The sequence below is a fragment of the Danio rerio genome, chromosome 5 (genome assembly GCF_052040795.2).
Source record: "Danio rerio strain M-AB ecotype USA chromosome 5, GRCz13ab, whole genome shotgun sequence".
In the NCBI taxonomy this organism is placed as follows: domain Eukaryota; kingdom Metazoa; phylum Chordata; class Actinopteri; order Cypriniformes; family Danionidae; genus Danio; species Danio rerio.
The window spans coordinates 55,965,399-55,992,788 of NC_141025.1; the positions used below are offsets into that span (position 1 = coordinate 55,965,399).

A 27,390-nucleotide genomic window follows, 5' to 3' on the forward strand; every position below is an offset into this window, starting at 1 on the left:
GTCCACTAGCTAACGAGCATAGGCTGGTTTAAGCGGGTTTTTTTTTTTAATTAATTTATTTATTTGTAGGGATGGCCTTTTTATAATTTAGTTAACCGTACAGTGCACTTACCAGACTCTTATATCCTAATTGACAGTTTTAGGGAACGTATGTAGTTATTACTCGGTATATTATGACAATGATACGTATAGACATATTTTGGACAGCGTTTCACGCTTTATAGCAGTATCCGGTAGGTGGCGGTATATATCTGATTGTTTACGGAAAAGGAAAACATGAGGTGACTATAAAGCAGAACTTGCAAAGTTTTTCAGAATAGCTATATTAAATGATTCAAGTAAGCTCGTCCTTCTGTCATGTTTTAATGTGCGGTAATAACACTAACATGACCGTTTCTCGCTTTCACAGCTGAAAACTTCATCGTTATAAGTAGTTTTTAAGGCTGCTAGCGTTTGGATGCACAAACATGCTCCGTGTGTTTGTGCTCTTGATTTTTAACGTGAACGCTTACTGCATGTATCTGAACTGGACATCACATGACAGACCAAACATAGTCATGATCATGTCTGACGCCTTCGTAAGTCTCTCGATTTATAAGTTATAATAAAACTGAAATTCTGGCTGTGTTTCAACAGAGAGCTGCCTAACTAATAAGCAGACGCGGACGCTTATGTAACTCGTTAAGGTTGTCTCAGTATGTTTGTTTTCCTGTTTGTGAAGGATGGCAGGTTAACCTTTCAACCAGGCAATAAAGTTGTACAACTCCCTTACATCAACTATATGAGGGAATTGGGCTCTGTTTTTCTGAACTCATACACAAATTCACCCATTTGCTGTCCTTCCAGGGCAGGTAATACACTGCCTATGTATATTAATATTTGTATAACTACATACAAAACAGGATTAATCATCAGATAATCACGTTAATGTACTTCTGTGTTGGCAGCCATGTGGAGTGGACAGTTTGTGCATTTGACACAGTCCTGGAACAACAATAAATGTCTTCATCCCAATGCCACAACATGGATGGACGACTTAAAGGGCCATGAAACCCCCTCGTTTCAGCAGGGTGTTTTCACACCTCTTCTTTGGAAAAAGTCAGAAAAGTGGGGGTGTCCAGCTCTGTTTAGGGGGGAGTGTCGGAGAAACTAAAGTGGGAGGGTGTGGGAGTGTCTATTTGGGCACGCGCGAGTTTCAGTCAAAATACACAGGAGAAAGGGATGGTGTTTAACCTACATGGACATCTGTAGTCGAATTATTTGCCAAATTATTAAATGTCGGACTTTAACTGCAGTTCGGCTCTTTCATTCAGGGAATTCATTCATGCCCCTCGCGACAAATGAGATATTTGATTCGAGGATCTGCTCTAAGCGTGTATTTTTCATGCAATGTTTGATACCGCACGGCGAATGACAGAAAAAAAACTCCGCATTTCCCGGAAACTTAGATGCACACGGCAGGTAGCGTCCGAAAGCCGCGTGTGTTATTCCGGTCACAAAATGCGGTGCTAACATGTTTGCACTCAATGCAATAGTTAACTTATTTGATACGAACAAACTGAATATACAAAGAGCACTGGTCGCTCACTTACCAAATCTGTAGAGACAGGACAATCACCAGCAACTAGAGCCGCGTCTTTATGAAGAGAAGACTACATCCGGAATCCGGATTTCAGCGTTTGCAGATGAGAACAGCTCTCAGGTAAACAATAATCCCCCTTAGACACGTAAATTATTGTTGTCGAGCGTCGCGTACACTGTAATCCACACGTGATCCAGATAAGCTCTCACAGAGAGAAAATGAAAACGAAACTTAATGGCAGCAAACTGTAAAAGCAACACTTCACGCTTGTTTTGCCAACACAACGTGGCGTCTCTGTGGTGTAAAGACGGTGACACTAATGAATATTAATGAAGTTGCACAATAGAGCGCGCTGATTGGTTTGAACCAAGCCTAACTCATGCATTAATGCATCACACTGTAAGACGTAATAAGGCACACTCTGGCACAGACGTCCAGTCTGTATGGAAGGCCGTTAGGGCCAAAACGTCTGCAACAAACGTGTTAACGCGTAATTGCGTGTTAACACGTAATTTACGCGTTAACACGTAATTTACGCGTTAACACGTTGGTACGTGTTAACACGTCATTTACGTGTTAACACGCAATTTACGTGTTAACACGTTTTTTTTTAACTAGTCTCAATTTTTAAAGTGCTATCATTTATTCATTCTTGAAACTGCTTATTTTAAAATGTATAATGTCATTTCACTAAAATCACAATAAATGTTTTGCAGTCAATGATCTGTAGCAGATATTTAGTATTATGAAAGGCCAGACATCTTCTGTAATGTTATGTTTGATGGCATAATAATGTATAATAATAATGTTTGTTATTCAGCTGCTGAGATTTCTTTAAAAAAATGTGTCCAGAGAAATCAGAATGAGATTTACTTGACAAGTGTGTGCAAACACGAGAAATGTTTTGTGTTTTTTTTTCAGGAGCACATATAAAGTTACATACAGTACACACATACAAATGAACACAGGAAAAAATAATGACATAAGTGGATAAAGTAAATAATACAACATTTTGGTTACAAATCATAAACAGTAAGGGTTGTGTATATTTATGACTATAAAAACAGGTAGCAACCAATCTAATAATAAAGATCGATAAAGATGTGTAGAGATCTGGATGTTGGGCAGGTGCACAGAATTAATCCTCTCCGCTGTCCTGACAGTCCACTGCAGTCTTATGTCTGATTTGGTGGCTGATCCAAACCAGACAGTAATTGAAGTTTTGTCAGATGAAGTGGCTGCAGATTCTACATTCGTATACCGTATATAACATGTCATAAATTACTAAACTATATATATATATATATATTTGTTTGCAGAACTTTGCACTAGATATTTTTATATATTTTTTATAGCTGGAAGCTCCAATCACCAAGACAAAACATTACTTTGTGCAAACGATGTAAGGTAAGCAAAGCCAAAATTATAATTTACTAAATCAAAAGTACAAGATAAAGTCAAAATAATGATTTAATAACTCTATAACTGTAGAAATTACATTACAACAATAGGCGGTAAAAAAAACAACCATCTAAATATGTATTATAATTCTAAAGATGATTAATCTAATAAAAGATGTTTTTTTTTTAAGAGAGTTATTGAATCATTAACTGAAAATTATGGGAAAATAGGATTTTTATATTATAAAACATGATATAGTTAAAATGTATTAAATAATTGAACATTCATATACATATTTGGAATTATAATGTGTGTGTGTGTATGTATATATATATAAATAAGCACACACACACACACACACACCTTTGAACTTGTGGGGGAAACCAGAGCACCTGGAGGAAACCCAAGACAACAGGGGGAGCAGGGATGGGCAAAAATACACTGAACCACATTTTTAAATAAAATCCTAAATCCATCAATTTTACGTGTATCAATATAAACTACAAAATACAGCAGCCACAAATGTATCAAAGTAAAATACTATATATTTATTATTTTAAAAACATATAAAAAAAAAAACACATTTACAAGCAAGCAGAAAATTTCTTCGCCAACCCTCCACTAATAGGCATATTTGGTCAATTCCTTCACCATTACACGGACTATACTATGTAAACAATGTTTGACAGCAAGTCTTTAAGATGATCTCTTAAAAAAAAACCATTTAATGCAAATGAGTTAGACTAGATCTCATCATTGTGTTTGACACCATCTCTTAACGGTCTTATATTTTAAAAAGGTGTTATATAAAGAGGTTTAGTAAAATATTGAATTAGAACTAAAAACCTGGTAAACACTTAAATCCTCAGCCCCAGAGTAAAGAGTTAACACATGGTTTGGAAAAAAAATAAATAGAATTAGTTTTTATATTTCTGTTAAACTGTCAAACTGAGTGAGTATAGCCTGAACAAACAGAAAGCAGCTAACAAAGTTTAGAGGACAAGCTTACCTAATACAAAAAAAATAAAATAAAAAAAAACAAAGATGAAAATCAAATTACAAAATTCCCTGAGCTTTCTCTCAACTATAAACAGGTGTAAAGATATACAAAATAAAATACTTACGCTTTATTCACTCTTGGAAGTAAATCTCAAAGTACACAAAATATTATATAGTAATGGAAATGCAACAATAATGTTAACTTGGCTTTAAGGCTTAATCCAACTACAAGAACACTAATGAACAATATCACAACCACAAGTGAACAATATAATAATAAAATTTACTACTACTACTACTACTACTACTACTACTACTACTACTACTACTACTACTACTACTACTACTACTACTACTACTACTACTACTACTACTACTACTACTACTACTACACTTAAGAGCTGGGGAAAAGTGTTCCTCAGCTCTCTAGCTTCAGATGGCTGTATTTAAAGCCAAACCACTCTGATTCAGGCAGATTCATAATGATTAGCAGCTGGGAGCTAATTAACCTGAGAGCTGGTGAGAGACAGAGAGAAAAGCAGGGTGGAGCACAACACAATATGCAGGGCCTACACATAAAATAAGGTTTTCGCGGTAACCAATGCAAAACATAAAACATGACATCTGTAAAAATGGACATATCTGTTTTTGCAAAGTCTGGAATCTGGAGTTTTTGACCAGTCTGTATAGGCTGGAGTATTATTAAATTTGTGTGTCTCATATACTGTATTTTGCCACTTTGCTATCTTTAGACTGACATCTTTCCTCTTCATTAACTATATAAGTGCACCTGCAGATCACAATTCTGACTTTTTAAACAACCATTTAAGTATAGGTGTCACCACTGTAGGGCTTATTTTTATGTGGTGTGTCTTATTGTCTTGCCATCTACATCAGCAATCCATCCAGAACTACTATTATTTGAGCAGTTTACCAATTTTCTCAAGATTTTTTCAGTTCTTCTTTAACTTAAAGTCTTCGTTTACCCAATTGGTGAACTCCAGTACACCGTCTTTAGGTGTTTGTTTTTTTCATTATATTATATTTTTTCATGGTACTGTGCATTATACCATTTTCAATGATTGTTGCCTTGCTCTTAAATATACCCCTGTCATTTGTCTGTTATTTTCTTTATATAAGCATAATTTCCATCAATACTTCAAGCATTGATGACCTTCTTAACACATTTTTTGTTCTGATCTCAAGTCTGGGCAAACAACTGAGAAAACATCAATCAGAGGCCGCATTTTATGTCATTATGTAAACTTTCAAAGTATTTTACAGTATTTGAAAAATACAAAATACAAGACACTAAAGTATTTTGATACAAAATATAAAACCATTTTCATAAAGCCAATGAAATACAGATTACAATTTTGTATGTAAAATACTGCCCATCTCTGACAGGGAGAACATGCAAACTTCACACAGAAACACCAACTGACCCAGCCGAGGCTCAAACCAGTAATCTTCCTGCTGTGAGGCGACAGTACTACCCACTGCAGCACAGTGTTGGCCATTTTTTCAATATTTAAAAAAATATATATAATTCAAATATGAACTTGTATTTCAGATACTTTACAGATTTACACATTTCATATGTCTTAATAGCAAATCATATTTACAGTAATTTGAATAAATCATCCACAAAGTAAATATATTTCCATTATTCTGTGTGATATATGTGTCCTATAAAGGCTGATTTATACTTCTGCGTCAAACGTCGGCGTAGGCTACGGCGCTGACGCATAGCCCTTCGCCGTGGCCATCGCCGTCACTGACGTGCACCTCTCAAAAAATGTAACTACACGTCGCAACGACGCGTAGCGTAAGCTCTGTGATTGGTCGGCTTGGTAGCGCTGACGAGTCTGGGCGGGACCGAGAGCCGCGCGAATGGCGCGAGCGATTGTTTACAAGTGTGGAGTTCCGTGAAGGAGCTCCGGATGGAAAGTTTTGTTTTGTGTTTACCTCATAGTTAAAGTTGTTGCACGTCCGCTGGTCCCTGCCTCAAAATGAGCGAGTTTGAGCCACTTGTACATCCCGAAAGTGTTCAGGAAAAGCAAAAAAGCAGAGAAGAAACTCGACACAGAGGAACATTTACACCTCACTGCCAACTAGCGTTTCGGAAGTGTTAATGCAGACCGACAGAGACAGCGCGCAGAAGTATAAATGCACAGCCATGCGCGTTGCCTGCGCCGTGGGTTACGCCGGTCACTTGACGCAGAAGTATAAATCAGGCTTAAGATGTGGCCATGTGTATTATTGGTGTTTTTAGGCCGCTAAATACTTTAATGTATCACCACACTGGAGTGAAAATCCTTTTACTAGCGTTCTAGTCATGCCAATTGCTTTCATATAAGATCCAACTAAATGTGTCACTGCATTATTTTTAAAAAAAGAATTAATGAAATGATGTCTTTATAACGAGTTATCATTATCTGAAAATGATTATATATATATATATATATATATATATATATATATATATATATATAATTAAATGATATATCTTGATATTTATTTGTAATTATATAATTTTTTTAATTATATAATTGATTTGGTAACACTTTACAATAACAGTACATTGATAATGATGTATTAATATGTAAACTAAACATTACTTTATTATAAATTCATGATGGCGACGTGGTGGCGCAGTAGTGCTGTTGAATCACAGCAAGAAGGTCGCTGGTTTGAGCCTCGGCTGGGTCAGTTGGTATTTCTGTGTGGAGTTCTGTGTGCATGTTCTCCCCGCGTTCGCTTGGGTTTTCTCCGGGTGCTCCGGTTTCCCCCACAGTTCAAACACATGCGGTTCAGTTGAATTGGGTAGGCTAAATTGTTCGTAGTGTATGAGCGTGAATGAGTGTAAATGGATGTTTCCCAGAGATGCATTGCAGCTGGAAGGGCATCTGCTGCGTAGAACATATGCTAGATAAGTTGGCGGTTCATTCTGTTGTAGCGAACACAGATTAATAAAGGGAGTAAGCCGACAAGAAAATGAATGAATGATTTTATGATAAGTTAATGCATGCAATTATCATGAACTAACGTAAACTACAACATGAGTCACATGAGTTCATGTGTGAATAACAGCTACCTTAATTACTTGTTAGTACATGCTGTTAATTAATTTACTAATTAACATTTAAGTTTAAGCTAAATGTAACTAACGTGAACTTGTGAGTTGTTAATGTATAATTATGTCATGACTTGGAGGGGCACATCACAATTAACTCATCATTACCTACTCATGAATTCCTGTTCATGTTGATGCTGCCAGAACACTTTACTATTGTTATTCAGTGTAAAAATACTAGATGGACGTGCATGGGAAGTTCATGAGTAGTTAAGAATGGATTAATGATGATGTGCCCTTCCATGAAAAGTCACAATATAATTATACATTAACATATCACGAGTTCATGATGGTTAAATTAGACATAAACATGTACTAACAATTAAGGTAGCCGTTATTCACACATTAACTCATGTGACTCATGCTTAAAGTTAATTCATGATTGGCATGCATTAACTCATCATTAGTTAATAATACAGTAATGTTTAGTTTACATATTAATACATCATTATTCATGCTGTTATTGTAAAGTGTTACCCATGATGAACGACATTAAACAGCAGCAAAACTCTGTTGCTTTGTATTTTGCTGCTTTCGGTTTGTATTTCTTAACGCACTTCCGCGTGCGTTACTCTCTTGTCATGATCTTGGATGATGAGGTAAGGTCACCGTAAGCTCAGCGTAGTGCTTCGGTCACTGAATCATGAATAATTCAAGTAAAACGTAGCTGTGGTGTCACGATGATTGTGTCTGTCGTAACAGCTCGTAATACTTCTCGTGAATATTAATGTGGTGATGCGAGCTATCGTTTCGTTACACAATGGCTACGTTGAGCCTATGTCATCTGCTCCACTTCCTTTAAAGAAGCTCAACATATTTGGCAGCGAGAAATAAACTTACAAACCGTCCTTTTCAACACGAGCTCTGTTAAACCGTCATGAAATGTCCGCTATCCATACTGTTCTCTCATCATAACTTTTTAGCTCTGAAAAAACGATTTCTTGTCAAAATAAAAGTCCCCCATAAACAATAGAAATAAAGTGATCCTTAAACATGAAGAAATGTAAGATAACTCTTATTAACGTCTGTTACAGTGTTAATTAATAAATTAGTTAACACCTTAGTGCTTACAAGAACCATTAATGAACAAATGTAACATTAGATAATGCTGAGTGTACACTACAATAAGGTTATTAATTACACCAACAAATGCTTTGTTAATGGTAAATCATATTAATAAATGGTTAACAAACATGAAAAACATGTAAGCTGAAGCTTACATCTCAAACAACATCTCAAACAAACACGTTCTGTCTTGGTCACAGATGCGCCAGCGAGACGCGCACCAACAGTTTATCCTCTTTTTTAACTATGTGTCACTCATTATGTTGTGTGCACAGCAATACTTTAGGATAAAAATGTGCTACTAAACCTTCACAGTCTGCTCTTACTGCTGGAATCTGCAGTCAATGAAGATTCGTCACCAAGGAGATATGAGTCGTCTCGCGCATGCACTCTGTCTCTCTCTCTCTTTTTGCTTGATTTTCATTTTGACAATGCTGAGATTGCATGCATCAGAGTTTTTCACCTTCGTGAGAAATTAAACCCCAGACTAACACAGGTAATGAAAAATTCAACTTTAGTCATTTTCTATTTGGAGAATTACAGTTTGCTTAGTCCATAAACAATCCTTTTATGAAATACATAATTTATCCAGGCCTTTATATATTTATATTTTATATATAAACTATAAATATACATTTTAACAAAAGTTTAAGAACATTACATGTAAAAAAAAAAAAAATCTATAGGGTAGGTTACAGGCTAAATAAATGCGCCTCGTCAGCTGAACATCACTGCGGTCACCGTTTGCGCTTCTGTTTAATGCTTCATAAAGACAGATGACAGACACAGTCTCAATAAACACTTGATGCTTGCTGTCAACTAGGTAATTTAGGGCATTTGTTATGAGATTGATAGGATCTGTGGTTGTCAAATAAGTTTTCTTATAATATTTTTGCTGAAAATCTGTTGTAACCCTTATTTCTGGCTGTTTACACACCAGTCTCTCCAACGTGGGTATCATAAATAAACGAGGGTTACCAAGGTAAAAATTAATTTCTTTTTCTTTAATCTGGAGCATCAACATGACATTCACAATCAGCATTACAACAGCATTGCATCTGTCAAACTTTTCTCCACTTCCTTTTTTTCTCTCTCCTACTTTCCGGTGCACCTCTCTTAAAGGAGCCAGAGCACATCAATAACTTTCACAACTAACAGCTATTAAAATTTGCACCAGACATTTTTTAAAGTTAATAAAAAATCTTTCTAAGTAGATTCAATAACATTTTTACATTTAAGTATTAATTAACAAAATATAAATTAAAATAATGGGTAAAATGTAAGGTTACACTGTAGTGTGCCTCATCACCAGTAAAATAACCAGCCTTTGTACTTAATGTATATTTTCCTTTCAATGTATCGCATCCAAACTAAATTGTGGCCAGTTTTACTTATTATACTGTGCTTTGACTGGCTATGTAGTTTAAAAGCGAAAATGTTAGCTATAGTATTGAAAAATATAATTCACAATGCAAAACCCTGGCCCTGCAGTTATCTCTCTGAAAATAAAAATCTTATAGCCTATAGCCTACTCGTTTCGGTTTAGGCTATGGGACTAAATATTTTTTTTATACTTACACTATTTTATCCCCTATACTAAACATAAATATAATACTAAATATATATATATATATATTCACTTTGGGTAAAAAACTATAATTTAAGCTTATTATAAATTAGCTTTTATATTTATTTATTTGTTAAAAGTGACATGATTCTCCCCAGCTGTTCTTTTTAGGCTTACAGGACCTTGTCACAACAATGAACGGAATAACAACAACCTGCTAATAATAATAATAATAATTATTATTATTATTATTAATATTATTATTATTATTATTATGGTAATATTTGATTACCTGCCACTAGAAGCAAAACCTTAAAATAGGTGTCATTATGTCCCAGTTTGCATATCTCTTACTGGCTTTTATAAAATTAAGTAAAAGCACACGATGAGCCGCAATTCTGTTTCTCTCTAACATACAAACTTTTATTTCATATATGAAAGAGAATTGCAGCACACCTTGAGTGCATGCGTTTATTTTTTTATAACTGCCAGAAACCATTTTGAGGTTGTGCCTATAGGCAGTTGGTCAAATTATAACAATTAGGCTATTAATAAATCCAGTTATTCCGTTCATGGCTGTGACAACGTCCTGAAAGCCTAAAAAGAAAAGCTGGTGGGAATTGTGTTGGTTTCAAACAAATGAATAAATTAACAAGCTAATTTATAATATGCTTAGACTATCATTTTTTTTCATTAGCCACACTTTATTCTGTGTGTGTGGTTACTATGACCCAGATGTGTAGCCAATGAAATAAAATGCTTAAACATTAAAATTTAAGGTTTAGAAAATTTAAGTATAGACAATAAAATTCAGAGGGAGAGACAGTACTGTAACTGCAGACCAGGGTTTTGTTGCATTGTGAATTATATTTTTCCACACTATAAGCTATGCAGTGCAACAACTAACAATTTTTCTTTTGAAATAAATAGCCAGTCAAAGCACGGCACATCCCATTATTATGATATTAGCTTATAATAATAATTGTCAGGAATCCTTCTGGACTGTCAGATTCATTCACTGCACCTGAACAGCCCCAATCACCAGACTAATCACTAATCACCTTCACCTGTTGCTCATCACTGCTCACACTACATAAGCCTGGAACACTCACTCATTTATGGTTTGATTTATTTGTTATTAGCCAGACTTATTTCTCTTCGGTGTGACAGCATTTACCTGACGATGTAGCCTGCCTGCATGCCTACCTGCCTGCTCACCAGTGTCATCCTGTCTGTTATCTTGTCCTGTGAATCCTGTACTGTTTACCTCGACTGGAATCATCTTGTTTTTGTTACAACCCGAAGTTAAGTTCTGTTTGTTTGTCTTCTTTTTGTTGGTATTGGTTATTTCTTTTCTGAACAACCTCAACATTGTTTTAAGTATCATTAAATATCCATTCTCTGTTAATCTGCCTTTGTCTTCTCTCTGATGCGTAATAATAATAATAATATTATTATTATTATTAATAAAAATAATAATAGTAGTTTGTGTTTTATTTTTGTTATTCATAATATTAGACATTTGTTTGGACTGTGCTCTTTTCAAGCAGCATTTTTTTCATTCTGCAGGCTGTTCGCTCTGGCAGTTGGTCAAATATTTGTTAGTTAGCCTATCATAAAGCAGAGTTATTCTGCAATTAGGTTATGTGCTCCATCAGGCTTATCATAATATTAATATCTTGTAGTGTGCTGTGCCACAGTTTTCTGGTCTTGGAGTGTGCGCACGTTTAAGGTTTGTGTGTGCTGTAACCAGATTTCATTATTGTTTACGATTTTAAAACTCCTGCAGCAGGTGAGGAGAAAATGAAAGCACATTAGAACAAGGAAAAATCAGATACTTATGAAAATCTTTAACATAATGACAAATTAAAAATGTAGCAAACAAATGACGGGCTTGTAACCCAATTATAGTGTAACATTAAATAAACCCCTATTTCCCACAGAACAAAAATCTATTTATGGGCAGGAACAAAAACTTTGTTCCTGCCCATAAATATACACTTTTATAAAAGGATATACACTTTTATATCTTTCTTGGAAAATATATATTTTTTTGAAACTCATTTGATATAATTTGTATCTTTATTTTAATGTATTTTTGTTGGTCTGTTATCTGCAAAATAAGCAAGAAGAGAATAGCATGAAGTGCACAAGTCAGCTATATGCTTGTATGCTTTAACACAATTTGTTATATAATGTGCAATATTTACAGTTCTAGAGAAGCCCGTTTTAATTTTTAATGACATTATCATTCATCGCGCTGATCACTTTAAATGAGCCAGGGCAGGCTTTACAGGCTATTTGCAGCGCTGACCTTGTTCCCAGATCACTTCGGAAGAATGAACCTGGTTGGATGAATGATAGAAGTAAGAAACTCATTGTGAGAAAGAAGATGCTCTGTGCATGCCTGACCACAATTTTTTTTGTTTTTGTTTTTGAGAGAGAGTGTACATGCCGAATTTTGCCAGCCTGTCAAGATGAAAAATTGCTTGCAGCGCCTTAATATTTATAATATAACTATAAGAAATAAGACTTATGACTCCAGAAGAATTTGTTTTATTGATACTGTGGCATAATAATACTGTGAAATTTTCCTTGGTTAGTTAAAGATAATGTGGGAAATATTACTTTAAATTCACTTCATTTTGAATTGACTTAAACTGCATGTGTTACCCACTACATTGCAAAGTTACTTGTCAAATTACCATGGACCATTAATTTGAGATTAAATTCTTTCATTAGCTTGTTTATGAAAACTGCATGCATGAAAAAAATGACATTCAGTTAAAGATTCAATAACTGAAATATAAAAAATTAATTAAAAAAACAAGTTTTATTAGATTAATCATCTTTAGAGAATTAAGTTACACATTTAAATGGTGAGTTGTCGCCATCTATTGTCGTTATGTCATTGCTACAGATTTATTTAGTCATATTTTGAATTAATAAATCATTATTTCGACTTTTTGTCTTGTAATTTTAATTTAGTATATCATAACTTGGGCTTTTCTCAACAGGCAGAAAGGAGCTTAATTACAGTTTTATCAAAACTTGTCAATTATTTATTGTCAATTGTTTGCACACAAGAATGTTTTGTCTTGGTGATTTGGAGTTTCCAGTACAGAGACCAAAAGTATATAGTGTAAAGTTTTGCAAACAATAAATGTATAAAAAGATCAGATAAAAAAAACTCTAAGTGCCATCTAGAAATCACCAAATCAGACATAAGAAGACTGCAGTGGACTATCAGGACAGCGGAGAGGATTAGTGCACCTGCCCAACCTCCAGATCTCTACATATCTTTCTCTATACATCTTTATTATTAGATTACTTGCTTCCTGTTTTAGTCATACATATACACAACCCTTACTGTATATGATTTTTGTATCCAAAATGTTTTATTATTTACTTTATCCACTTATGTCATTCTGTGTTCTTGTGCTGATTTGTATGTATATACTGGATGTATATGTGCTTCTATATGTGCTTCTGGCAAAAAAAACACATTGTGTGTTTGCAGACACTTGTCAAATAAATCTCATTCTGATATCTCTGGACACATATTTCAAAGAAATCTCAGCAGCTGAGTAACAAACATTATTATTATACATTATTATGCCATCAAACATAACATAACTGAAGATGTCTGGCCTTTTATAATACTAAATATCTGCTACATATCATTGACTGCAAAACATTTATTGTGATTTAAGTGAAATTACATTATACATATAATAAGTTGGTTAATTGGAGAAATTAGTAAATGATATCACTTTAAAATGAGACTAGTTTAAAAAAAGACATGTTAACACGTAAATTGCGTGTTAACACGTAAATCACGTGTTAACACGTACCAACGTGTTAACGCGTAAATTACGTGTTAACGCGTAAATTACGTGTTAACACGCAATTACGCGTTAACACGTTTGTTGCAGACGTTTTGGCCCCAACGGCCTTCCATAAGTCTGCACGCTGGAATACAACGCTATTATGTCATGACCGTGACGCAGCTTCAAAAATTCGTTTCAAACAGGAAGTACGAATTTGCTTGAAATAACGCAAAAACAACCAATTTACACTTTTTAGTGAAATATAGGTGTCTTAATAGTGTTTTTAGCAGTGTGGGACACATATACGACTGTCAACAGCTCAAAAAATGTGTTTTGGTGTTTCGTGACCCTTTAAGAAAGAGTGGTTACCACACTCATAGCTTGGGGAAACTAGACTACACCTCTGGCCATCACTCTGTCAGGTGACGTTTATGTGGATCTGAATATATGTTAAAGGGATAGTTCAGCATGTTAGTTCCGCCCTTAAAAAAAACTTCCTCAACATTTACTCACACTCAAATGGTTTAAAAGTGTTTCTTCTGTTAAACAAAACAATATATTCTGAAATATGTTGGGGGAAATGGTGTCTTCATGAATTTGTTGTCTACTAATTTTAAATGAGTTTAAACACAATTTATTTACATTTAAACGTAAAATTATTTTTTTACTTTCATGTTCAATCCACTTAAATTTGTAAAAAAAAAAAAAAAAAATATATATATATATATATATATATATATATATATATATATATATATATATATATATATATATATATATATATATATATAATTAAATCAATTAGTGTTACGTCAATTGTGTGTGAAACCCAGCATTTTTTACTTTTTAAAATGTATGAACAAAAATACAAAGAGCATCAATGGTTGTTTTTCCCCCGACATTTTTTCGTATATCTTCCTTTGTGTTCAACAGATGAAAGAAACTTAAACAGGTTTGGTTCAAGTTGAGGAAGAGTAAATGATGGCAGAACTTTTTTTTGGTGAACTATCCCTTTAACTTTCTCTCTCTCACACACACATACATACATAGATGTCTCTTATCCTAAAGGCTACATTTATTTTATCAGAAGAAAAAGTTAAAGTATTGTTGTTAAAGGTTTTTTCTTTTCTGTTGGTTTAATGTAATATGTCACACTGCAAAATAAATGTTTTTCTTACTTGGATTTTTGTCTTGTTTTTAGTTCAAGTATCTATAAGCATTTTCTAGATAAGCAGTGTGGTTGATGAGTAGAACATGTTACAACAAAGTTATAAACACAATGCAAAAAAAATCTTACTGTCTTATTTCGTATCCAAATAGCAAAAATTCTTAAATCAAGAAGAAATTTTCTGCACAAGTAAAAAAAAAATATTGTCTCATTTTCAGAGATTTTCCTATAAAAATAATGTTTTGTCAAAGTGAAAACAAGATTATTTTGCTTGGTTTAAAGAAATACTCACTAGATTTTGACTACATGTTTCTGAAAATACGACAATAATATAATACCTCCTGATTTAAGAATTTTTTAATATATTTGGACTAGAACAAGACAAAAACTCAGAGCAAGAAAAGCATTTCTTGCAGTGCATTTATTTCTGTGATGGCAAAGCAGAATTTTAGTGTCACACAAACCTTGGGAAATAGCTGTAATATGATCATTTGCTGTGGAAACTTTAATTTATTTTATATCAATGTTAAAAAGTGTTGTGATACATAACATTATTTTATATATTTGACACATATTGATTTATTCATCTTTAATGGATAGAAAGTTCAGAAGAACAAAATTCATATGAGATGGAAATCTTTTGTAACATTATAAATGTCTTTACTGTAGTCAATGAGCATGTACAATGACAGTAAGTCATTCTTCCAAAAAAAGGTTGCGTGGGGAGTGGGGGGAGTGCAGGGGGGCTTCTCCTAAAGTCCATCATCATCTCCACTGTTTTGAGCGTGTTCAGCGTGTTTATCTGCATCATAAAGCCAGCTGCTCCACCTCCTGTCTGTTTGCAGGCTCGTCACCGTTTCGGATGAGGCTGTTAATAGTAGTGTCGTCCTCAAACTTTAGGAGCTTGATGGTGGGATCTTTTGCGATGCTGTCGTTGGTGAACAGGGAGACAAGCAGTGGGGAAAGAACACATCCCTGGTGGCCACCAGTGCTGATGGTGCAGCTGTCGAATGTGATTTAGCTCTAATCCTTTTATATTTTACTGTTCTTTAAATCTTTAACATAGTCCACATGTCTTTGAACTGTGGGGAAAACCAGAGCACCCGGAGGAAACTTGCAAGAAAGAGCATGCAAACTTCACAAAGAAGGGCCTCCTGGTCCAGCCGAGACTCGAACATGTTTTTCTTGTAAAACAGCAATGCTGCTAACCACTTTTTGATGCCATCATGCCCCCCTTTTCTCTGTTTTGTCAACTTTGATATTACACTAACAATCCATTTTTTTATTTTCCGTTTTCAAGAAACAAAAACACATAATTCCCCCTTCTGGATTGGATGTCGCTTTAGATAAAAACATAGGTCACAGTTAAATTATTAAATTCAGTGAAATTAAATTTTATAAATACATAACCGTACATATAAATAAATAACTGGTAGAACAATATTGCATTAGGCAACCGTCGAAAAAAGTATCTTGACACTCTTGAATCTTGAATCTCCTGAAACTCTTTCAGTAATCGAGTGGAGGCCTGGACCAGGGATGTTCCTTTCCTGCTGAGACAGGAGGGCCGTCCGGTCACAGATCTTGTGGGTGATGCGTCCACAAAGAGGGTGATGATTAAAGACTGGACCATCACTGATGCTGCTGTCCAGTGGATACGAAACACTACAGCATCTCTCACGCAGCCGTTTGCACTGTACCTGGGGCTGAATCTTCCCCATCCATACCGCACCGACTCACTGGGACCCACAGCAGGAGGCTCTACTTTCCGAACCTCCCCGTATTGGGTAAACAAGGCAGGTTGCTCTTCCTATAGTAGAATTAAGCACTGTTAAAAAAGTTTACTCAATGTCAGATTGTAACTGCAGAACTGCAGTTCGTGCAGTTGTACAATTTGAAATTTGTCATTTTTTTTAAGGTGAAGGCATAGCTCACCCACAAATAAAAGTTCTATCTTTATTATAAAGTTTCAAATACTGAAGATATTTTGAAAAAGATTGGTAAGCAAACACCCTCTGGTACCTGTTGACCTTCTTAGATATAGGACTCAATTAGTTTGATCGGGTGTTTAATAAGGGTTTAAACTTAACTGTGCAGAGCTGCGGCCCTCCAGAAACTGAGTTTGACACCTGTGCTTTGAAACATTATATTTGAATCTAAAGAATCTGAAGGAGTAAAACACACTGTCAACTTTGTTGTTGAACAATCTGTTTTGTGGATTAATATTTTAACATTTCCACAAATGGGCAAGCAGGAATGCCATAAAGAAATTTGATACATTGCAATATGTGCAAATTACATATATGACATACAAGGTCATGTCTGGATTTCACATGTATATTTTATGTAGCATATATCCAGCATATATTTCAAAATGTAGCAATCATTATGATTTACTTATGCTTTTTTTCAACCATTGGAATTACAAATATGTTCATATATATGGCAATATATCAGATTTATGTTTGAGATAAAACCATCCCATAATCTAGTTATTAAATCACTCTTATTTTACACTTTATTATTTGTGTGGCATTTTTCTACATTTTTGCTGTTTTTAATTAACAACTATTTTTCATTAAGTGTAATAAAGTTGGAATAAAGTAAAACATAAATATTAGATGAGAAATTTAAACCATAAATTATACATATTAGAAATGTTGAAACTATCTTCGCAATCTTGGCAACTAACTGAAAAATGTAGAGCACTAGTGTTACTGAAATGAAATAAAATGAAATGAAATAAGAGTGACAAATATTTTAAAAACTAATACAATTGGACAAAAAAGCCCTATACTAAAATAAAAAAATAAATAAATAAAGCTAATTGTATTAGTTATAAATGTATTAGTTTTAAATATATATATGCTGAAATAGTATTAAATTAACACTGAAATAAAACTACTTTTATTATATTTATATATTGTGTTGTTAATTATCACAGATTTTGTCCACCTGGTTTATTAAAGTCCATTTTTTTAAAGGATCTTTAAAAATGGGATTTCAACTTACATTACCTCTTAAAGTTTAAATCTCACAATCTTTTAAGAATGATGACTTTCTTTATTACAGTTTAAAGTCTTTAATCAAATTTTCAGAATTGTGAGATGTTAATTTTTAAATTCATAGTTTGAAATTCTCAGCAAAAGATTGCAAAATCTTAACTTAGTGTTCTGAGAAGAAAAGATGGTATTGTGAAATGTTAACTTGAGATTGTGAGAAAGGGGATGATTCATAATTTTTATTACATACTTCCATTAATTCCAGTGTCTTCACTAATATCTCACTTTCTCTCAAAGGTTTCTTACAATCAAGTGTCTGTTCCAAAGTGGCTGCGGTTTAAAGATATGCACCCTGTGGATTACTACTCCACCGTCACTAAAAATTGCAGTGGCCACTTCACAGAAGAAGAGATCAGAAACATAAGAGCCTTTTATTATGCGATGTGTGCTGAAACAGACGGCATGTTGGGTGAGCAGCCAGAGCATGTCTAAGTGCTGTTTTGTCTGAGTTTGATGTGATGACGTACAATCATTGTGTGTCTGCAGGTGAAGTAATGGCGGCTCTCAGAGACACTGGCTCACTGAACAAGACAGTCCTTCTTTTCACGTCAGATCACGGCGATCTAGCCATGGAACACAGGCAGTTTTATAAGATGTCCATGTTTGAGGGCAGCTCTCATGTTCCTCTACTTATAATGGGCCCAGGAGTGAAGTCTGGCTTTGAGGTCAGTCTACCGGTGTCACTGGTGGATATATATCCTACTGTGCTTGGTAAGAGTGACATTAGTACTAGTATTAATATAATATATTGGTATATATGTGACATTTTTCAGCAGTGATGGTTTCCCATGTGATTTTTTTTCCCATAAAGTTTTTGTTTAAAGGGTTAGTTCACTCAAAAATGAAAATTCTGTTATTAAATACGCACCCTCATGTCGTTCCAAACTCATGAGAAAATTAGTTCATCTTTGCCACACAAATTAGGATACTTTAGATGAAATCAAAGAGTTTGCCTGATCTTTCCTCAGACTTAAATGGACCTGAAAAGTCCAGAACAGGAAACTTCAGACTTCAGTAGTTGAACTATAATCACATGAAGCTCTAAGAACACTTTTTATACACCAAAAAAGCTGTGAAAATCAATTTTTTTACCAATGCCCTCTGTATCAGATGCACTTTTACTTTGGGCTGATGACGCTAATAGCAATACATCATACTGCCTGTAGTGAACAGCACCCTGATTATAATATTACAGATTATATTACCCATTTTTACATGACAGTGTTTAATGAGCCTTTGTCAAGTATGTTTTTTACCCACACTCAAAATGGTCGTTTGTTTTTACACACGCAAGTGCACACATTTTAAGTGAGGAGTGAAAGCAAACACACAGTGAACACATTCTGAGAGCAGTGGGCAGCTATTGCTTCCTGCACCCTTGGAGCAACTCAGCAGCACCTCAGAGAAGTATCGAAGATGGAGAGTGAGGTTTGTTCACTCCTCTTATCTTCAATTCCTGCCAGGACCAGGAAAACAAATTTACTAAGCCACACCTGCACTGTAACAAAAGATTCTCTCGGCTAGGTGCTTTTTCTTTCTTTCTCAAAATTTCAAGCAGGTTTTCTCTCACTGAGGAGAGGATTTGAATCTGTTCACTCTGACATAAAACCAAGATTATTGAAGCATTGCATTGATTTTCCCTCATTTTCTAAAATGATCATGGAGCTTAGCCAGTTTGCCATGAAGTGGTTGTTCTAGTACTTCCTATTCCCAAAACCAGTTTCTTAACAGATTCCTCTGCATTACAGGCTGGTTCTATGACTGAATGTTTTTTTTTTTAGACGATACAGATTTTACCTGTACTTTATGTTAACAGGTGTGTGCCTTTCCAAATCTTCATTCATTCTTTAATTTTCCTTCGGCTTAGTGTCTTTATTCATCAGAAATGACAGTGGAATGAACCACCAACTTCTCCAGCATATGTTTTATACAGTGGATGGCCTTTCAGCTGTAACCCAGTACTGGGAAACACCCATACACTCTCACATTCACACACATACAATATGGGCGATTTAGTTGATTCAATTTACTTACAGTATATGTGTTTGGACTGTGGGGGAAACCGGATTGCCACCAATTTAGTCACATTAAAGTTGCAAAACATATCAAAGATTATTTAGGGAAACTGAGTAATCTGAAATAGAAACCTGAGCTCTTTTTAATGCCTCAGAAAAATTAAGTAGTATGAACACTTTTGCAAGTCACTGTAAATGCGTTTTTTTACTCGAATCCCACTAATCAGAACTGATGTTCCAAAGGAAAATGATGGGTAAAAAAGATTTTGACCAAAATTTTAAAATTCAGCCAAAATCTATAACTATTATACTCTTACACAAAACAAACACTGACAAAAATGCTGCTCAAAAACAAACTATTTGCATGGATTTAAACAAGAAAAGGGAAATTAATTGATAGATAATATCGATAAATATCATGATATAGTACAATTTCTGTACATTCAATCAGTTAGTTTATATATATATATTGACCCTGACCAGGACTATTTCTTTTTTATATTTTAAAGTATATACTCAGAAATATACTCCCACATGTGATCATATTTCTCCATTAGTTTAGAACTTCAGGCCAAATGTTTGGCTAAAAATGTAGAAATATAAAATGCATTTCAATGAAACATAAAACCATTTTCAAAAATGAATGCATAAAGGTGCAACCTCAAAACAAAAAAGCTAAATAAAACAAGTGGTGCTCGCTGCAGAGCCATTTGGGCGAGCTGAGCTCTAGCGAGGGGGAGCTTGAGCTTGAGCTCCACCTTTTTTGCACTTCTTCTACGAATGATGTCACTGGGGGTAGGGTTAGGGGTGGGGTTGGTGTACGCATTAAAACAGCTTACAGAAGGCAGAACGAGAGCTCATACTCCCCCTCGCTGGAGCTCAGCTCTGCTCAAATGGCTCTGCAGCGAGCACCCTCTCAAATAAAATGCAAAATGTAAACTGCACTTTCAAGATTGCAACTTTCTCACAATGCGGTTATTAATGTTTCTGTCTGAATCCTCGTAATGGTGTTTTTCGCTCATTTAAATAATAAAAAAGTATTAACGTAAACAACGTATTTTGTGACACATCTAAAAAAATGATAGAGCATAACATTAAACAACACTTTTTATTTCGTTCACAGAGCTATAAGAAATTATACAATTTTACCAACATTATGCTCTTACGAAGGTCTGAATAAAAACTTTTCAAAATCTTTTTTATTTTTTTATGCAATTATTTGTTTGTTTTTATGAATTATGACCTGGCAATATCATCTGTTTCCATCTGCTCTGTGTGTTTTTGTTAGATCTTGCTGGTGTCCCACAGACAGGGGGCCTCAGTGGTCACTCGCTGATCCCTCTGATATCTCAAGTCAGCATTCATTCAGCTGAGCCTCATCCTGCCTGGGCGTTCAGTGAATATCATGGTTGCAATGCCAACACCTCCACTTATATGCTGAGAATTGCTGAGTGGAAGTATATTGCATATGCAGATGCCTTGAACGTTCCTCCGCAGCTCTTCAGTGAGTTTCATCTGCTTAAATTTGCTCATAATATTGTGCTTAACAAGGATCTGATGTCCATGTTATGAGTTATACAGATGAAGTCCAAACTTTTAGCCCTTTTTTTAATATTTCCCAAGTGCTGTTTAATGCAGAGATGTTTTTCAACACATTTTTTTATGCAATAGTTTTAAAGGGAACTTATTATGCCCCTGTTTACAAGATGTAAAATAAGATGTCCCTAAAGTGTGTGTATGTGAAGTTTTAGCTCAAAATACCTGACAAATAATGTTTTATAACTCTTTGAGACTGTCCCTTTTAGGCTTTGATCCAAATTGTGCTGTTTTGGGGACTGTCACTTGAAAGGGGTGGTCCACTATGATATCATATTTTTTAAACTTTAGTTGATGTGTAATGTAGCTGTGTGGACATAAACACCATCTTTGAATGTAATAAACTCAAAACTCAAAGTTTAATGCAAAGGGAGACATTGGCTTTTACAGAGTTAGCTTAGCAAAGCCTACAGCGAGTTTGGGTCTACAAAAAAAATACAACCTGGTTAGTGAGATCACAAATGCTTCAGATTACGCGCAATCACCATGCGCATACCCCCTGAGCAGTGAAGGGGCGTGGTCAGAGGTTCTGTAATCTTATAGCGGAGAAAGCTAAAATGCCATCCAAATGCTGCTATTTCCACAGAGCTTGTATTGTTTCTGTATTTTGGGCTTCTAAAGGACACAACACAAAGAGAGAAGTGCTTAAAATTTAGTGCTTATTAATTATGTTCCAGAGAATTTAAAAAATATATATAGCTCTAGCATTTGACAAAGGACAGCTTCCAGAATCTCTCCCAGTTTAGTGCTGGATTCAGCTAAAACTCCTTAAAGGAGGAGCAGCTCCAACCATAGTAAATAAGCTGTGGATTGTAAGCCACAACCTGTAAGTATTTTTTTTTTGTTAAAATTGATCAACTACATGCATAGTTTCTAGCACTAACGATATGTTGTAGCAAGGATATAAACAAAGATACAAACAATGTGAAATGCTGTTTGGCACTGTTAACAAGTAGGCTGTAGGGGAATTACTAACCTACGTCACATGGGTTCAACCGTGCATACCAGTTGCAAAATAAGACCGGTTGCAATAGCAAACATGTTGTGTTGTGCGGTAGGATGTCAAAATCGAAAGTCTAAAAATAGAAAACCTAAATTTTACCATACACTATACTGCTTTTAATGCCAACCGCAGACATCTTTGGCTGACAGCCATCAGAAGAGCTGAATGGAGTGAGGACTTAATTAAAAATGCTCGACTCTGCAGTCTGCATGCAATGCTGAATCATACACATTACCTGTTTTTTGTTGCAGCAATGATTTCAGCAAAAACAGTTAAATATGGTGAATTAAACTGCGGACACCGAATGCTTAGAATGAAATGTAAAAATCTAAATTCACATACCCTGCCGTACAGGTGCAGTTCGCCCTCAAAATGCATTGTTTTGTTTGCTGATGATTACCCGTTCCATTTTCTTTCCTTAAATTTGGCAATGCAGAACCTCGGTTTTTAGCACAACATAGTTTTAAATCTGGTAATAATCATGTAGCATTATTTCTTGCACATGACCACACAGAACAAAATTGTTGGCATACAAAGACTTGTAGGCTTTTAACTTCTCTCTTGTAAAAACACTTGGAGTGTCAATGAGATAGTTGTATATTTTGGGCTGGATGCTTGGCCATTTCGTCTTATCCAATATCTATTGGGAGGGTGCTATTGCAAATGGACCTGTCAGATGAACGCCGCTCACTTTACTGTTAATTTTGTCAAATAACTGTGCTTATCACTGGGTGACAAGCTGTTATAATACGCTGAAAGCATTATGCAAATAATATATATAATATGTAATCAATATAACTTATCTCTTTACAACAACAAACTCTGAACCGCATCGGATGTCACTGTAAATGCTTGCGCTCCAGTTTTTTATTTATTTATTTTTTTTCTGCAACCTCCATGCATGCACATCCTGAATGTTTACAAACTGGTAATTTGTCTATTGATTCATATTTATCCATCTAACCACTGTAAACACTCACAATATTTTTTAGCGCTGCTGTGTATCTTTATGCAGAGGCTTTCTCTGCATTCTACATCTCAAATATTGAACTCGCAAAAGATATGTGACAGATATGCGTTTCATATTACTTACAAATGACTATAACCCGAATATATGTGAAAGACACTTTTATTTTAGAGGGCAGTGTGAGTTTCATCTGTGTCCTCTTTATTTTCTTTCTGATTCAGGCTCAAACTGATATGGCATATCAGTGATATGATAACAGCTACCCTGACTAGTAGAGCTGTGACGCTTTTTCTGGTGACGTGGAGCCTGTGGTGACTAATCAGCAGGCCTTTAGAGGAACTAGGAAATATACATGTTTTTATGTTAGCTGAGTAGCTGTATTAAAGATACATGCAAAAATAATATGATTTTTTTAATATAAATTAAGCATAAGCACACATTGCTTTGCATCTTATAAACACAACCGAGCTTTTAAATATCTTCTGGGCCACCCCTTTAAATTCAAATGAGATTGTGCTCATTTCAAAAGAAGGCGGAGCTAAAACTGCCTATGTGTCTGCATAGTGGCAGATTCAAACTCTAATAGCCGACAGCTGCTTCTCAATCAGGGCTGTTTATGCTAATAAGATAGAGATACTAGTCACTAGTGGGCAGGGCATCTGATGACACCTACAAAAGGAGAATGTCAATTAAAGTGTTTCTGCAGACTGTTTTTATCAAGTGTGATTATAAACAATAGAATTAGTGAATATTTTCCTTTAGAGGCCTGACATATTCAATGACTGTTACCACACAACTGTGTTTAAACTCCTTATAAAAGTGATTTTTGTATAGCAAATCCCCTTTAATAACTAACTTCTAATAATTATTTTACTTTGTCTCTGCCATGATGACAGTACATAATATTTTACCAGACAGCTTAAAGTTTAATTTAAGGGCTTAACTAGGTTAATTAGGCAAGTCATTGGACAATAGTGGTTTATATCTTAAGATTATATCTTAAGGGGGCTAATGATATTAAGTAAAAAAATATATATAAAAATTTAAAACTGCTTTTATTCTAATCAAAATAAAACAAATAAGACTTTTCTAGAAGAAAAATTATTATAGGAAAACCTGTGAAAATTTCCTTGCTCCGTTAAACATCATTTGGGAAATATTTGAAAAAGAATACAACAATTACCAAAGGGCTAATAATTTTTCCTTATATCACAACTGTCCTAATTTATTGGCTTTGCATTTTCTCTCCTACAGACTTGTCCAAAGATGAGTCAGAATTGAGAAACGTTGCATCACAATTCCCTGATGTTTGTCAGGATTTGGACAAGTTGCTACGATCTATTGTGGATTACCCCAGTGTTTCAAAATCTGTTCACCGCTACAACAAGCAGCAGTTTCTGGAATGGAAGCAAAGTCTGGGGGACAGTTACTCTCAGGTCATAGCCAGCCTACGATGGCATATTGACTGGCAAAAACATGCCAAGTCTTATGAGAGAGATATTGATGAGTGGCTGTTAGGGTTGGACTGAACATACGGTTTTTTGTCTTTTCGTGATCAGCAAAAAATAAGAGACAATTTCTGTTTCTGTTTGAAACTAATCAACAATGAGTACGTTGACATGGACACCAATAATCAGATTTTAATGCGATTATGAGAATACTCTAATTAAGAGTCTACAATGTAAACAGATTCATTTAATCTGATTAGGGTCATTATCGAACTAAACAGAAATTGGATTAAGACATGTGGAGTATGCTGATTTTTGTGGCAGTATAGACTAGCACTAACTATTACCGTCATGTAGGATTTTCACCGCATATTTCAACAGGATAGTCTACACACGACTGTTTGACACTATTCTCTGCACCTACCGAATCAGTGAAGGACCACAGACACCTGAGATTTTTTTTTTGTCCCATTTGGTGTGCAGTATCAAATTCCATTAAAACAACACTCTTCAAGCAGTTCATACTTCCATCCAATATCTCGTTTGTCATGGGTATACTCACTTGAAATGTTCCTGAAAAAAAGTGATAGAGCCAAACTGAACAAAATAATAATAAAAACAATTTGAAGTTACATGAAACTCCGGAGGAAATGCGGATAGTGTGATGATGCAATGTCATTAATCAAATTAAGTACTATAACATGTAAAATGAGATCATGAAAGGAACATTCAAAAAGCAACACTTGTAAACACCTTAATCATATTATTGTCTTATTCAGGTAAAGGCAAATCATTCCATTACTAATATCCATGTAAACAAATATTCACTGTGGTCTGGTTTGCTACCCAGACAGTGTACTTGAAGCACAGTTTGCATCACATAAGGCTTAGGATAATGTCTGTGGTTGCTTAATTAGTTGCGCTTTACTTGTGAAATTACATGTCAAGATGTGATTTATCATGTTTCTAAAGATATTAATTTAATTATTTAAATAAATGCTCAACCCTTAGAACAATTAGTCTTTTACAGTTATTTTATATCTTAAGTATAAATTCATGAATTTTAAAAGCAGCAGAGGTTGACAAAATGCTGAAAACACTTAGAAACTAGAAAAATTACTGTACTATGAAAAATACTGTACACTACAAATAAATAAAATAAAAAATACATAAAAAATTTAATAATGTAATTTGACTAATAAATTGTGAATATAAATGATGCAAAATAGGCTTAATTTTCTTTGTGCATATATATATATATATATATATATATATATATATATATATATATATATATATATATATATATACATACACTGTATATATATATATATATATATATATATATATATATATATATATATATATATATATATATATATATATATATTTCCCAGAGATGGGTTGAGGCTGGAAGGGCATCCGCTGCGTAAAAACTTGCTGGATAAGTTGGCGGTTCATTCTGCTGTGGCGACCCCGGATTAATAAAGGGTCTAAGCCGACAAGAAAATGAATGAATGAATGAATGAATATATATACTGTATAGAGAGAGAGAGAAAGAGAGAGAGAGAGAGATTTATATATATATATATATATATATATATATATATATATATATATATATATATATATATATATATATATATGTGTGTATGTATTTTTTTTCCTTTTCTTTATTTAAAAAAATATTGTTGTTTTTTTTATTTTGGGATGAAATATGACCAGACACAAAATAAACTTTATTTTATTGTGGCAAAATGAAATTAAAAACATGAAATACAAAATTCTAAAATTATTTTATTATTGCAAAATAAAAAGGAAAAACAAAATTATAAAAGAAAATGTGCAAAAAAATTACCTTAATTTTCTTAGTGCTCAAAAATGCTATTTCTGCTATGACTACTACTAATAGTATTATTTAAAATCAATGTTATGCCCAGTTTTCAACTTTGTTTTAAAAATGTTTTATTTGGTTTTCTTACATTCAACAGGTCATTATACAATTTTTGATCAATTTAATTGTATTTTTGATCAATTTATTACTTTTGTTGGCAAGATTCAGTGTACACAAAAGCAAGTACATTGATTATTATTTATTATTTTGAAATCAGAATTTAAGCTTTATATAAACACTTATTATAATCTGACAAATAAGAAAGCTGTTAAGTGATTTAATGTATGCAAACATTTACTTTTTTTCTTTTTCTTGTTTGTTATCATCTCCTGGCTTTTGTAAATTGTTAAATTTTAATTGTTTGGTAAAAAATAAAAAAGAAGAGGTAAATTTGAAAAAATATATATATTGTTATTATTATTAATATTATTACTATTAATGTCTTATGTTTAGATGTTTAGATTTACTTTTATTATTATTATTATTATTATGAATAATAATAATAATGTCTTATTTTTAAATGTTTAGATTTACTTTTATTATTATTATTATTATCATTTATTTATTTATTTATTTATTTATTTATTTATTTATTTATTTATTTATTTAATGCAAACCTAAAGATGATCAACAAGTGGAGGTGATAAGGATTATGGT

At 34.0% G+C, this 27,390-nt stretch overlaps 1 protein-coding gene across 5 annotated transcripts; it reads left to right on the forward strand.

Moving 5' to 3' along the window:
• Positions 1–248: 248 nt before the first annotated feature.
• Positions 249–26,024, forward strand: arsk (arylsulfatase family, member K). 5 transcript variants are annotated; one of them, XM_087252352.1, is made up of 11 exons: positions 249–281; positions 410–578; positions 722–851; positions 948–1,043; positions 13,937–14,002; positions 16,262–16,544; positions 18,048–18,219; positions 18,297–18,521; positions 21,114–21,329; positions 24,646–24,942; positions 25,469–26,024. In XM_087252352.1, the coding sequence occupies exons 4-10, from the start codon at positions 1,000–1,002 to the stop codon at positions 24,918–24,920; spliced, it is 1,281 nt and encodes a 426-aa protein (XP_087108478.1). In that variant the 5' UTR covers positions 249–281; positions 410–578; positions 722–851; positions 948–999; the 3' UTR covers positions 24,921–24,942; positions 25,469–26,024.
• The last annotated feature ends 1,366 nt before the right edge of the window (positions 26,025–27,390 follow it).